Source organism: Entelurus aequoreus, linkage group LG05 (assembly GCF_033978785.1).
Source record: "Entelurus aequoreus isolate RoL-2023_Sb linkage group LG05, RoL_Eaeq_v1.1, whole genome shotgun sequence".
Taxonomy (NCBI): Eukaryota; Metazoa; Chordata; class Actinopteri; order Syngnathiformes; family Syngnathidae; genus Entelurus; species Entelurus aequoreus.
The window spans coordinates 59497503-59511835 of NC_084735.1; the positions used below are offsets into that span (position 1 = coordinate 59497503).

Sequence of the window (14333 nt, forward strand, 5' to 3'; positions counted from 1 at the left end):
GTTCGGCAGAAGATCTAAGTGCGCTATTTGCCAGAGTACATTTCACTGGGCTAAGGACTGCCCAAATAAGGCTGAACATGTAAAAATGACAGAAGAAAATGCAGAGACAGAAACAATTGAAGAGTGCAATGTTACATTGTTTTCTAAAGAGTCACTTTCTGATGCTGAAATATTCATGGTAGAAGCCTTAGGTTCAGCTGTAATTGACACTGCATGCACCAGAACAGTCTGTGGTGAAAAATGGCTTACATTCATACACTGAAGGAGAGTGACAAGAAAAAAATTGAAAATACACAGAGTAGAAGAGCTTTTAAGTTTGGTGATGGACAAGTTGTTCATTCCATAAAAAAAGTAAAAGTCCCAGCAAAAATAGGACAAACCAGGTGCCACATAGAGACTGAGGTGGTCTCAGTGAACATTCCTTTACTAATAAGTAAAACGTCACTTAAGAGGGCAAAAGCAGTGCTTGACATTGAGAATGATAAAGCCACAATGTTTCAGAAACCAGTGCCTCTTGAGATTACATCCTCAGGACACTACTGTGTAAACATAGTGGACAGAGATTGCACAGCCATCCGTGAGAATGAACCCCAAACTGATGAAGTTCTGGCCATAAGAGATGGCATGAGTAAAGATGAAAAACACAAAGTATTGGTGAAACTTCACAAGCAGTTTGGACATGCCTCAGTTGATAAACTCAAAAAATTACTAATTAGTGCTGGAAGTAATGATGATGAGAGTGTTACTATTCTGAATGACATCGTAAGCAGCTGTGAAACATGTCTCAAGTACAACAAGCCCAAACCAAAGCCATCAGTTGGTCTACCAATGGCTTCAACATACAATGAAACTGTGGCTTTAAATCTACACGAGCTAGAACCAAATGTGTGGTACCTCCACATGATTGATCACTTCACCAGGTTCAGTGCTGGTAGCATTGTTACAACAAGAAAATCCAGTGAAATTGTGAAGCACTTTATTCATTCCTGGGTGAGTGTTCATGGAGCCCCATCTAAGATTTTTTGTGACAATGGAGGTGAATTCAATAACGAGGAAATGAGGGACATGGCTGAGACCTTGAATATTGAGTAAAAACCACTGCTGCCTACAGTCCATGGAGTAATGGATTGATGGAAAGACATAACCAGACCCTTACAGAGATCCTGTTAAAAGTGAAGAAAAGCAGTGTTTGTGACTGGAAAACAGACCTAGATTGGGCCTTGATGGCAAAGAATACAATGCACAATGTGCATGGATTTAGTCCATACCAGCTGGTGTTTGGACAAAACCCGAACCTACCTTCTGTGCTGGTTGATAAACCGCCTGCCCTGGAGGGCACTACTATGAGTAAATGGGTAGGACAGCACATTTCAGCATTACATGAAGCAAGGACAGCGTTTACTGAGGCAGAGTGCTCTGAGAGAATCAGGAGAGCTCTGCGCACACAGCTTCGCAGCACAGATGAATACTACGAAACTGGAGATAAAGTATACTACAAAAGAATGGACTGCAATGAATGGAAAGGCCCTGGGGTGGTAATTGGACAAGACGGGGTGGTAATATTTGTTAGACATGGAGGCTCCTATGTCCGGGTGCATCGCTGTAGACTGCGCAAGGCCACAGATCACTACACTGACACGTCTCGTGACAGCCAAGAAAGCCAGACAGAACTCAATGCAGCAGAATGTGGCATTGAACATGTTGAAGATCTACCCGATACTGTATCTAGTGATGGAGACAGTGTGCCTGACACAGAGAATGCGGCAGGGAGCTCTAATATTGACAGAGACAGCAATGAGCATAATAATGATCCATCCGACAGACAACCTTCTATCATAAGAACAGACCGTAGTATGAATCTAAAGGCAGGACAATTCATTAAGTATGTGGAAAGAGACACTGGAATTTCACACACAGCAAAAGTGCTAGGTTGAGCGGGAAAGGCAACTGGAAAACACAAGAACTGGTACAATCTGGAGTACACTGAGCCAGTTAACCTCACTGGCACAACAAGGTCAGCTGACCTTTCACAGGTTGACACACTGCAGATTCAGTCATTGGACAGGGTGGAACAGCCATCTGATCACGAGGATGTACTTGTTACAAAGGATGTGTCATTTGAATCAACTAAACTTACTGAAATCAGTAACTGGGAGAAACACGGTGTGTTTGATGAAGTAAAAAACATGGGACAAAAATGCATTTCCACAAGATGGGTGTGTACACTCAAAGACACACCAGACGGCATAGTTCCAAAAGCAAGGCTAGTGGCGAGAGGATTTGAAGAGCTAAACATAAAAGATCTCCCAAAAGACTCGCCAACATGTGCCTCAGAGTCTCTTAGACTACTCATGTCTGTGATATGTCAAAACCGATGGACACCCCACTCTATGGACATTAAGTCAGCATTCCTTCAAGGAAATGAGTTATCCCGAGACATCTATGTTCGTCCACCACCTGAAGCTAAGAGTGAGGGAACTCTATGGAAGCTAAACAAATGTGTTTATGGACTAAATGATACATCACTGTACTGGTACAATAGGGTTAAAGAAACAATGTTGCAAACTGGAGGAAATATGTCCCAAATTGACCCTGCTATATTTTATTGGTTGGATAAAGATTGTAATGTGTCTGGGGTGCTTGCTTGTCATGTTGATGATTTCATCTGGGGTGGTTCACAGATTTTCACAACTGTAATCCCTCACCTGCAATCTGCCTTTCAAGTGGGCAGAGAAGAACATGACAGCTTTCGCTATGTAGGCATGGAGTATGTGACTGCAAATGGAGTAACATGTATGCATCAAGGCAATTACATACAGAATCTCCAGCCAATTCACATAGACATCTCCAGAGCCATGAGACGGGATGCTCTTTTGAGTGAAAGTGAATTTGATGACCTGAGATCAAAAATAGGTCAACTTCTGTGGGTTGCCAGACAAAGTAGACCGGATATTATGTTTGATACATGTGTCCTTGCAGCTAACATAAAACATGCTACTGTGCAGACTTTACATGACACAAACAAGGTGGTGAAAAAATTTAAATCAGAACATGTGACACTGAAGTTTCAGAACCTGAGAAAAGACAGTTCTCTAAAGCTAGTAGTGTTCTGCGACGCCTCGCTGGGAAACCTTACAGATGGAGGCACTCAAGGGGGACATCTCATTCTGCTGATGGGTGAGGAAGGAAGATTCTCACCTGTGTATTGGCAGTCAAAAAAGATCAGAAGAGTCGTACGGAGCACTCTTGCTGGAGAAACTCTTGCCCTTGCCGATGCTGTTGACAGTGCCATTTCTTTATCTGACCTTCATGCAGAACTTACCACAGGGAATGTATCACAACATGTCTTACCAATAGTGTGTGTCACTGATAACCACTCCCTTGCAGACGCCATCAAGTCTACTAAGTCAGTGACAGAGAAAAGGCTCCGCCTTGAAATAAGTGGCATCAAAGAACTTCTTCAGGGTAAAAGAATTCAACAGATTCTCTGGGCACCTACAGGAGAGCAGCTAGCTGACTGTTTGACAAAACGAGGTGCATCCGCACTTCAGCTCCTAAAGGCACTCAGTGTTGGAGAGTGGAAACTGGAATAGAGACTATTCTTTTGTGGACAGTTTTTTTGTTGGTCACCATGTTCTTACATTTTCATACTTATGGACATTAATAATAGACTGTGATTTTTTGTGTTAAAAAAAAAAAAAACTAAAAAGAAAAAGTGGGAGATTGTAAATGTTCTGTTTTTGCATTGCGCATTATTATGGTACACTCTTTTAGTGTATTTACGGTAATTCCCAACATGCATTGCTCTATGCGCGGGCTCCGGTGTTTTTGTCGGTTACGTGAACGGCAGTGGCCGGTTTGTTATTGTGTTCCCTCAGTAAAGTATACGTATAAAAAGAAGAAGGTTGTCGTCATTGAGTTATCACCAACTGTCTTCTTTCCTAATTATTTATTTTTTTAAATACTAAATTCTGGTATCATATGGCTAGATATATATAATTGCTGATGTAGTTCTGGATCGATACCAATAAAAAGAGGTCAATACCGATATACGTCAAAATGTGTTTGCCGACAATTTGCACGGCAGATAGTTGGTCAATCTATAATAATAATTAAAATGGATCAGTGTTTCACAATTGTTACATTCACAAAGTGTTACATTTTGACTCCAAAAGAGATCCCAAAAAATACCACAGAGGCAGAAATACTAAAAGGTCCTTTTAATTTCACAAAAAGCGACGAATAACAAAAGGAGATGATCCGGGCTGTAAGGGCCAGAATCATAAAGGCCTGCAAACTACGCTAGATTTGGAGGAACAAACAAAAAACAATGTCACTGGAGGGAAACAGCCAGTGACACAAATAAAACAAGTAGCAAACAAAAGGAGACCACAAAGGAAAAAAACAGGAGGACTTAGCACTCAAATACAAAACTAACAAACTGCAAAAAAAAAGCACAGGAATATACTCAACTAGCTGGAGGAACTGATAGCAACCTAAATAGACGTGGAGTCACGAGCAGTGTTGGGACTAACGCGTTACTAAGTAACGCGTTACTGTAACGCCGTTAGTTTCGGCGGTAACTAGTAATCTAACGCGTTATTTTTTATATGCAGTAACTCAGTTACCGTTATTTTACGTTATTTTTATGTAGTATCGGCTAGAAACAGAAGATCTGAGTGTGTTTTATTGGAGCGCTCCGGTGGAAAATAAGAGGCGTGCTTTCTGTGGGTGGGGGAAAGCACGCCTGCCCGCAGGGGAGACGTTCCTCCAGAGCCGTACTTCGGGGCTAACAACCTTCACTTTACCCGGTAGAGGGTCTTTACAGCTGAGGGTGAATGACGAGACCGGCGGTTTGTTGCAACTTTGTGACTTTATTGGACGCAGCCATCCACCAAGCTAGAACACCTGCACGCACTCACTGTCGCCGCTCCCTCACCTCTCTCGCCCACTCACCTCACATGTTGTCATATCTTAATGGGCCACACACACACACACATACGCTACTCTCATAACAACTAACAAGACATCATGGTGAAGCCAGAAGTCGAGTTTTTTAACATGGAGACATTCTCAATACTTTTCTTTTGTCGAGCACAAAGAAAATAACATTTTAGTTAAATGTAAGTTGTGTCTTGGATCAAAGATAAATGATAAATGATAAATGGGTTATACTTGTATAGCGCTTTTCTACCTTCAAGGTACTCAAAGCGCTTTGACAGTATTTCCACATTCACCCACACATTCACACACTGATGGCGGGAGCTGCCATGCAAGGCGCTAACCAGCAGCCATCAGAGGCAAAGGGTGATGTGTCTTGCCCAAGGACACAACGGACGTGACTAGGATGGTAGAAGGTGGGGATTGAACCCCAGTAACCAGCAACCCTCCGATTGCTGGCACGGCCACTCTACCAACTTCGCCACGCCGTCCCCTATCTACTTAGAGCTAAAGTTAAAGTGCCATTATGTTGCAGCTATTTAAAATAGTTTTGTCAATTTTTTCTGGCCTGAAATAAATTGGCCCTTTGAAACATATCTTTGTCTTTGTGTGTTGTCTGTAGACCACATTGTTTGTGTGTTGTATGTAGACCACATTGTTTGTGTGTTGTATGTAGACCACATTGCTTTCTGAGTTCAGTGATGCAAATGCATGTCAAGTTGATCAACAGATGGTATTATTCTCCAGTGCAATAACAGTACTGAAATGAAGGCTAAAAGGGCATTAATGGGAGCCTTAAAAAAAAGAGGAAAAAAAGAAGTAACTAAATAGTTACTTTTCACAGTAACACATTACTTTTTGGTGTAAGTAACTGAGTTAGTAACTGAGTTACTTTTTAAATAAAGTAACTAGTAATTGTAACTAGTTACTGGTTTTCAGTAACTAACCCAACACTGGTCACGAGTAGGCACTACGTGGAAAGAGCCCGCAGCTGTGCGTTAAGGGAGTCTAAATAGGTGGAGGTAAATTAGCTACAGCTGTGCTTGTCACCATGGCAACTGAAACAGAAAAATGGCACAGTGGAGAGACTACGCCAGCAGGAGGCACCAAAACACAGACATGTAATACAAAGCTCTCATCCATCATTCACACATTTGTATATTGTATATAATATACTTAAAATTGTGTACAAATTATTTACTATTGCATTATTACATTATATTTCATTTTGATACAATATATTTACTATTGTATACAATATACTAACTATTGAATACAATATATTTACTATTGAGTACTATTACACTTTTATGGTCCAGTCTAGCAGGCACAAACATGTACTTTAAAGAATTAAGGCGACTACTCTACGAAATCAATATTAAATTTTTATGCTGTAGCCTTTTTAGATAATAATACAAATGAATCAACTGCTTACTGAAATGTGAGGGTTTTAGTTAGTATGAAGTGTGAACCAGCAGTACACACAGTACGATGTTGACTTGATATGGTTTCTAGGGTGTATAGGGTCTTCTGAAATATTCATTACGTTGGACAAATAGTTACAAGAGAAACAGTTACAGGACACGGATTTGGTCATGTTTCAGAGAAAATGATCTGAAAATGACCTAAATGATATGTTCCAGGGTCAACATAGGAACAGTTATCAGTTTTATTTACGGTAATAATTATTTTACCAGAGAGACAGAATTTTTAACAAAATAAAGGTAGTAAGTTAATTAGGTTTTGATTAAATGAAATAAGAATGTAATCATGTACCAGTCAGAAAGAAGTGTAATATATAACACAAAAACGGTTATATCTTGAACATGTAACATGTTGTGACAAGGATTCTTTGAAAGAAATTACATCTTGAAGTATGTACTACAGTAACATGACAACAACATAAAGGTGTTTGTTTGCAGAGAAAATTTAAATAAGAATCAGACAAATTAGCCAATGACCAGAATTTATCATTTGATTAATTAGAATTTGATGGATTTGTCTTTTGCTAAGGTTTTGCATGATATGTTGTTGGCGTGTTATTTCATTCTTTATAGCAGTTTGTGCTACTTGGAGGCACATTGGACGATATTACATTTAAAATACTTGGATTTTATCTGCTTGAACGGTCAGACAAGTTTGCCTTTTACCACTTTTATAATAACGCTAGAAAATCACTAATACTGTACATTTTTGTCTTGGTAATATTCAACAAATATTAACGATTTCCTTGAAATTTGAATGCTGATGTAAATTATTTGTGTTTGGAAGCTGCTGTGAGAGTCCTGATGCTGAGCTGACCCTCCTCGCCTTCGCTCTGGCCAGAGGAAGTGTGGCCAAAATTGTCCTAGCGCTTTCCTGCATCAGCGACCACTTAGAGACGCAGTACAAGGCTTCATCCCTCATTGCTTCAATGTCCTCCGTTAGGCTGCAACTACTCTATCGAAACGGTAATCATTGAACAATCCAAATCTATATCTGCCCCATAATCTAACTCTTCATTCATATTTGCCTACTGTTAATGCTGGAATTGCATTCTTAACATTAATTAATTCATTCACACATTACTCTTTTAAACATTTGTGGAATGCCTTGTGTATATATTTGTTAAACACATGAACAAATTGATATATATCTGTTCAATTTTATGAACACTCAAACAAATTAATATACAGTATATTTGTTACCAAAAATTTAACACAGACAAATGTATATATATTTGTTAAAGTGTTAACAAATAAACAAACACATTAATAAATAGTAATGTTTTAAAATCAAAATTAGTATTTGTTTATATTTTTTAAGCATGTAAAAAATGTATAATATATATTTTTTTGATTTTTTTAAAAACATGAATAGATTGATGTATAATTGTTAGATTTTTTTAAACACACAAATTAATGTATAATTGTTTAGATTTTTTAAACACACACATTGCTATATATTTGGGGATAGGTTGATTGGCAACACTAAATTGGCCCTAGTGTGTGAATGTGAGTGTGAATGTTGTTTGTCTATCTGTGTTGGCCCTGCGATGAGGTGGCGACTTGTTCAGGGTGTACCCCGCCTTCCGCCCGAATGTAGCTGTGATAGGCTCCAGCGCCCCCCCGCGACCCCGAAGGGAATAAGCGGTACAAAATGGATGGATGGATGGATGGATGTATATATAATGTATATTTGTGTGTATATATATATATATATATATATATATACATGTATATATGTGTATATACATATGCGTGTGTGTGTATATATATACATGTATATATACATGTATGTGTGTATACATATATACATCTATATATATATATATATGCATACATACATACATTATATACATGTACATAAACAAATTGATAAAAAACTAAAATAAATATAAAACACATGAACAAATTGATGTATATTTGTTTTTTGTTTTTTAATTAATGAACAAATTAATATATAATAATAACAACAATAATGGAATAGATTTATACAGTTCTTTTTTGTAGTTTCTAAGTTAAAGTTAAATTATGTAAACACATAAACAAAAATGATATAAATGTGTTTAAATTTTTTAAAATATGAATACATTTATATGTTTTTATTATTTAAAGACATGACCAAATGGACAATATTTAGACCCCCTTAATTTTTTTTCATTGCAGCCATTTCCTCGAATTAAAATAAATAATTTTATTTCTCATTAATGTACACTCAACACCCTATATTGACAGAAAAAACAGAAATGTAGAAATGTTTGCTAATTTATTAAAAATAATAAAATAAAAAATCACATGCACAAAGTATTCAGACCCTTTGTTCAATACTTTGTTGATGCACATTTGGCAGCAATTACAGCCTCAAGTATTTTCGAATACAATGCCACCAGCTTGGAACACCTATCTTTGGGTAGTTTCACCCATTCTCCCTGGCCCATTCCTCTTTGCAGCACCACACAAGCTCCATCAGATTGGATGGGAAGAGTTGGTTTTCATCCAGGATGTCTCTGTAAATTGTTGCATTCATCTTTCCCTTTATCCTAACCCGTCTCCCAGTTCCTGCCACTGAAAGACATCCCCACAGCATGATGCTGCCAACCCCATGCTTCATTGTAGGAATGGTATTGGCCTGGTGATGAGCGGTGCCTGGTTTCCTCCAAACATGATGTCTGGCATTCACGCCAAAGAGTTCAATCTTTGTCTCATCGGATAAGCTCAGATAATTTGGTTTCTTATGGTCTGATAGTCTTTGAGGTCCATTTAGCAAACTTTTTACTAAGAAAGTGCCTCTGTCTGGCTACTATACCATATAGACCTGATTGGTGGATTGCTGCAGAGATTGTTGTCCTTCTGGAAGGTTCTCCTCTCATCAGAGGAATGCTGTAGCTCTGACAGAGTGACCATTGGGTTCTTGGTCACCTCCCTGACGAGACTAAGATGAATTATTTTTAACAAATTTGCAACAATTTCTGCATTTCTGTTTTTTGCTTTCAAGATGGGACGCTGGGTGTACATTAACGATAAATAAAATGAACTTTTTTGATTTTAGCAAATCGCTTCAATGAAACAAAGAGTGAACAATTTAAAAGGGTCTGAATACTTTCAATACCTACTGTATTTGTATATTTGTAAAAATGTTTTAAACACACAAACACATTGGTATTTCCATCCATCCACCACTTGTCTCTCTCGGAATCCCGAGGGGGTTGCAGCCCCTTCCCAGCTGCACCGGGCAGAAGGCGGGGTAGACCTTGGACTATTTGCTATTTCATATTTGTTACATTTTTTTGGGAACATGAATACATTTAAGTATGTTTGTTTTAGTAGCCAACATATTTTATAAATGGTTATACTGTATATGTGTTTATTGTTTTTGTATTTTAAGTTATTGTTTGTGTGTCATCACAGGCAAGCCACTTCAGCTGCACTTACAGGCGTGCGATGTGAAGAGCAAAGAGGAGAAATCAGGACCAGAGAACATGCTTACAGAATCCTCCACTGGAGATGGTACATCATGTTTTTCATCATTACTATGAGCTTATCCTAAGGTATATCCAGCACATTAATTGTTCTTTGAAGGTTTCCTCACTGAGAATGGCAAGACGAAAGCCAGCGTGATCCTGTCCACTGAGGACCAGACCAACTTTCAGGTCACTCAGATGAAGATCAATGTATGTATTCTAATACTAATTATTTATTGACATTTTATTTTAATGAATAATAAATACATGGATAATAACTGTGCATATCCTTTCTCTCTGTTCGTTGTGATAAAGGTGCGGAAAGGGGCTATTGGAGCAAAATGTGGCTTGGTGTTCGCTTACAAGGATGAAGAAGCATTTGATGCAGAAAAACATTTTAAAAGGTTCAAGAAGTATGACGTGTGGGACTACAAAGACTACAAAGAGTTTGTACTCGACAAGTAAGCTTTTATTATGGGTTATACTTGTATTAAGTTGAAATGTGCAAAGACCAATATACCAACTTGTACACAAGTTGCTTTTTGCTGAGCTCTGCATGAAGACTTAAAGTGTTGTCACTGAGCTGTAATTACAAAAACATAAATAACCACATATCATACATATCATTGCAATTTCCAGCATACATAAAAATATACTTTCAGGGCATGAAAATGGTAACCTGACTTTCGCCAGATCCTTCTAGTTCGCTGAGCTCCACACAAGGATCTGGGCTCGAGGGCAATGCGAACTCCTTCAAGATAGCAAAAAATAATGAAACAATCAGGATCGCCGGGCGGGATTTCATAGATGTGACGTAGCGCCGAAGCGATTGTTTGATTCAAACAACAATGGCGGCACGCAGCAAGGAGTCGTGTGCTGACATTGATTCTGGTATTGCAGCTGTTTTGCGACATTGATCGTCTACTGACTCTGCTGCGTTATTTCAGTAAAAGTTCTCTAACTTTTCGCTCAGTCGTTATCCAATATGTCGGCTGTTCTGTTTTGGATTTCCCAGCGTGGCTCTCATCAGCGTCACCGGTTGATTTCGATGAGAGTGGTTGAAGTAGCACGTCATTCAAGATAACGGACAAGTGGTTTATCCAATCACATACAATGATTTTTTTTACAAATAAATAAATAAATGTATTTATAAATAAATAAATGTATTCTGAAATACATCTCCTATTGGGAAGTCCCAGATCTTTGTGTGGAGCTCAACGAACTACAAGGATCTGGCAAGAGTCAGGTTATGAAAATGGAGCAGTTTGATGATGACAAATGCAGTAGCATTGCAGTTACATAATTAATTTCCTGCCCACAATATCAATGTTTGATTTTATTGAAAACATGTTTAGCTTCCCAGCTCAAATGAGTCCCACATTCTGATTGAGTTGCAGTTTATTCAGCAATGGTACGGTTACAGTTAGAAAGACGTGCATTAGAATTATCAAAAGGAATATAACCTTTACACGTGCAAACAAGTTAGTGTCTGAATGAAAGCTGACAGGTCATGTTGTCACTTGACCTGCAGTGTGAGGATTCCAGCGCTCTCTGAGGACGAGCCCATTGGTTGGTTTGAAGTGGAAGAGGACTGGAATGATGTGGAGATCAAGCTGCAGCAGTGTCGTGTTGCAAAGGTACATTCTATTAGCTAAACTATTTAGCATCCTTTCTTACACTCACACATAAAGACCATCAGGCTGTTTTTGTTTCCATTCATCTATATGATTGTCTCATAAGATTATTTGGGACAATCGATCAACCACCGATAACCATCGGCCAATTGTTGTGAAAAGTAAGTCATCAGCCAATGCTGATCTCAAAAACCGCTCACCTCCGGCTGATTCTTTGTTTTTGGTTCCCGGGGCTGACAGAGGCAGCTAGCAGTTAACTGTATGTTTATACACTGCGTGGAGCCATTTTTCGAAGGTAATAACCCTTCATTTTGGCAAATAAACTATATTTCTTACAAGTACTTGAAGACGAGGCTCAATATGTTACACATAAAGTAAGAGCAAGCAGGAGCAGACAAGAAGGCGTGCTAGTCACAAAACTAGCTGCTAAGCTATCTTGAAACAACAGAAAAGATAAGTGCTTGGTAAAGTTTAAGAAGTGCAGATGAACGCTTGTTACAGCAGAAAGAAAGCAGCTAATAACAGGAAATTAACAAGTATATTATTAAGAGTCTAGCTCAGATGTGCCCAAAGTGAAAACGGGCCGCGGGCCAAACAGTGATTTTAAGCGCAGCACCATGAGTGAGGAGCTTAGGCCCACAGTCGTCCATCCTTTATCGCAATTAATTGGGACCGGAGAAAAACACATTTTCCACGAAGTAGGTAGGTAGGTAGGTAGGTCTTTATTGTCATTGCACAAGTACAACAAAACTTTGTTTTCAGCACAAACCCGTTCAAGATTAGACAAACAAACAGTGTACAGGGTTACAGAACAGGAAAGTGGATGGGTCGCCACAAGGCACCCCGTAAAAGATGGGAAAAAGGTAAACGCTGGGGAAGGATGATTAAAAAAATACAATCTAGACTGGGCGCCTAAGGGGGCCCAGTCTGGGGTGGGAAAAAAACCCTCCATAGCAAAGCACATATACATTTTACAACATACAGTACATCTCGAGAAGTAGGATTATCATTAGAAAATTTAATATTTTCATAGTAAAAGCATAAAAAACGTATGACCTTCTAAATATGTTTTTTTTTTTTTAAAGATAATTAGAGCCATCTAAACTAACCATGTAAATATAGTCACCTTTACACCCCTTTTACCCAATATAGTAGCCTTGAGTGTGTTCTATTGTAGATTACAGGACTCACTGGTAGCTCGGAAGATCCTCCAAGCGTCATTGCTATGGCTGTCATCCGACCACTAAAACACGACCATGACGTGGAAATACTTCACAGAGCTGCCAGGCCTCACGCTTTTAGCGTGACAGCCACACAATTTAACCCGTAACCACGCTAAACACCACACTTGACATTTCTCATGCTTATATTCGACCATTCACTACTCTATATATTTTTTTTCATGGTAATAGACTTTGGCCCTCGTGGCTTGCCATGACTTCAACTTTAATCTTTTGGCGGTAAGGCAACATCTGATTTGTGACTGGATCGAGATGGAAGGGGATAGTGGCGGAATATCATCAAGTACTACTAAATTGCTAAGAAAAAAAAGATTAAGACTTTTGAAAGGATAACATGAGATTTTTTTTAAAAAATATCAAATTGATGATAATGTATAAATTCTTGGCATACTGCAGCAGATGTACATCATCCCAGAACTGGATATGCAGTTATTAAAGAACAGAAGTTAAAATCATTATCAGATAGAAAAATATATACTGAGAAAAAGTGTAGAGTATATGCCAAAATATATACAGATGCAGGCAGCACGGTGGAAGGGGGGTTAGTGCATCTGCCTCACAATACGAAGGTCCTGAGTAGTCCTGAGTTAAATCCTGGGCTCGGGATCTTTCTGTGTGGAGTTTGCATGTTCTCCCCGTGACTGCGTGGGTTCCCTGCGGGTACTCCGGCCTGCCCTCCCACCTCCAAAGACATGCACCTGGGGATAGATTGATTGGCAACACTAAATTGGCCCTAGTGTGTGGATGTGAGTGTGAATGTTGTCTGTCTATCTGTGTTGGCCCTGCGATGAGGTGGCGACTTGTCCAGGGTGTACCCCGCCTACCGCCCGAATGCAGGTGAGATAGGCTCCAGCGACCCCCCGCGACCCCAAAAGGGACAAGCGGTAGAAAATGGATGGATGGATATACAGATGCATTTAAAACTATAAATAATAAAGTACAAGTTTTAGCAGTTATTCTATGAGAAAACATAGTTTTGAGTAAAATAATTAGCGACAAGTTATTGTTTTTTAGCGGGGAATTAATAGCAATTTACATGGCAGTTAACTGGACAGAGGAAAATAAAGAAAGTAAAGTTGTGTGCTCCGACTGCAGCAATGCATTAATCAGCATAGAAAACATAGCTTCTCAAACAAAACAGGATTTATTGTATGAAATAGTTCTAACAATCTTTAGAATAAATAAAGCTGGAAGTGCGGTAATATTTCTCTGGGTACCTTCTCATGTAGGAGTTGTGGGTAAAGAACTTGCAGATAGGTAAGCGTGCGTGTGTTTGCACGTGTGTGAGTGCATGTGTGTGTGTTTGTGTTTGTGTGTGTCAGTTACAAACTTATAAATATAAATTTAGAACCCCCCAAAGCAGTGTTTCTAAAAAAAAAAAAAAAAAAAATGTTCAAGGTATGTCCTTAACTGACAGTCTTAATGGGTGGTGGGATACACTGTAATTAAGTGTTGTGTTGTGTTGATATTACTTTAACACACCACACACATAACTATCACATTTTCAATGCATGATTTTTATATTTACATTTTTGTAACTGATAAACAATTTTTTCACATTTAGAAAATGCACCT

At 38.8% G+C, this 14333-nt stretch overlaps 1 protein-coding gene across 4 annotated transcripts in view; it reads left to right on the forward strand.

The window, feature by feature from the left end:
- The window catches only part of zzef1 (zinc finger, ZZ-type with EF hand domain 1), an 82015-nt gene that overhangs the window by 20967 nt on the left and 46715 nt on the right, over positions 1-14333 (forward strand). For all 4 annotated transcript variants that reach the window (XM_062048483.1, XM_062048485.1, XM_062048484.1 and 1 more), the window contains 5 exons: positions 7213-7391; positions 9831-9929; positions 10002-10093; positions 10199-10344; positions 11415-11520. In XM_062048483.1, coding sequence (XP_061904467.1) covers positions 7213-7391; positions 9831-9929; positions 10002-10093; positions 10199-10344; positions 11415-11520 — 622 coding nt within the window. The remainder of the gene's footprint in view (positions 1-7212; positions 7392-9830; positions 9930-10001; positions 10094-10198; positions 10345-11414; positions 11521-14333) is intronic.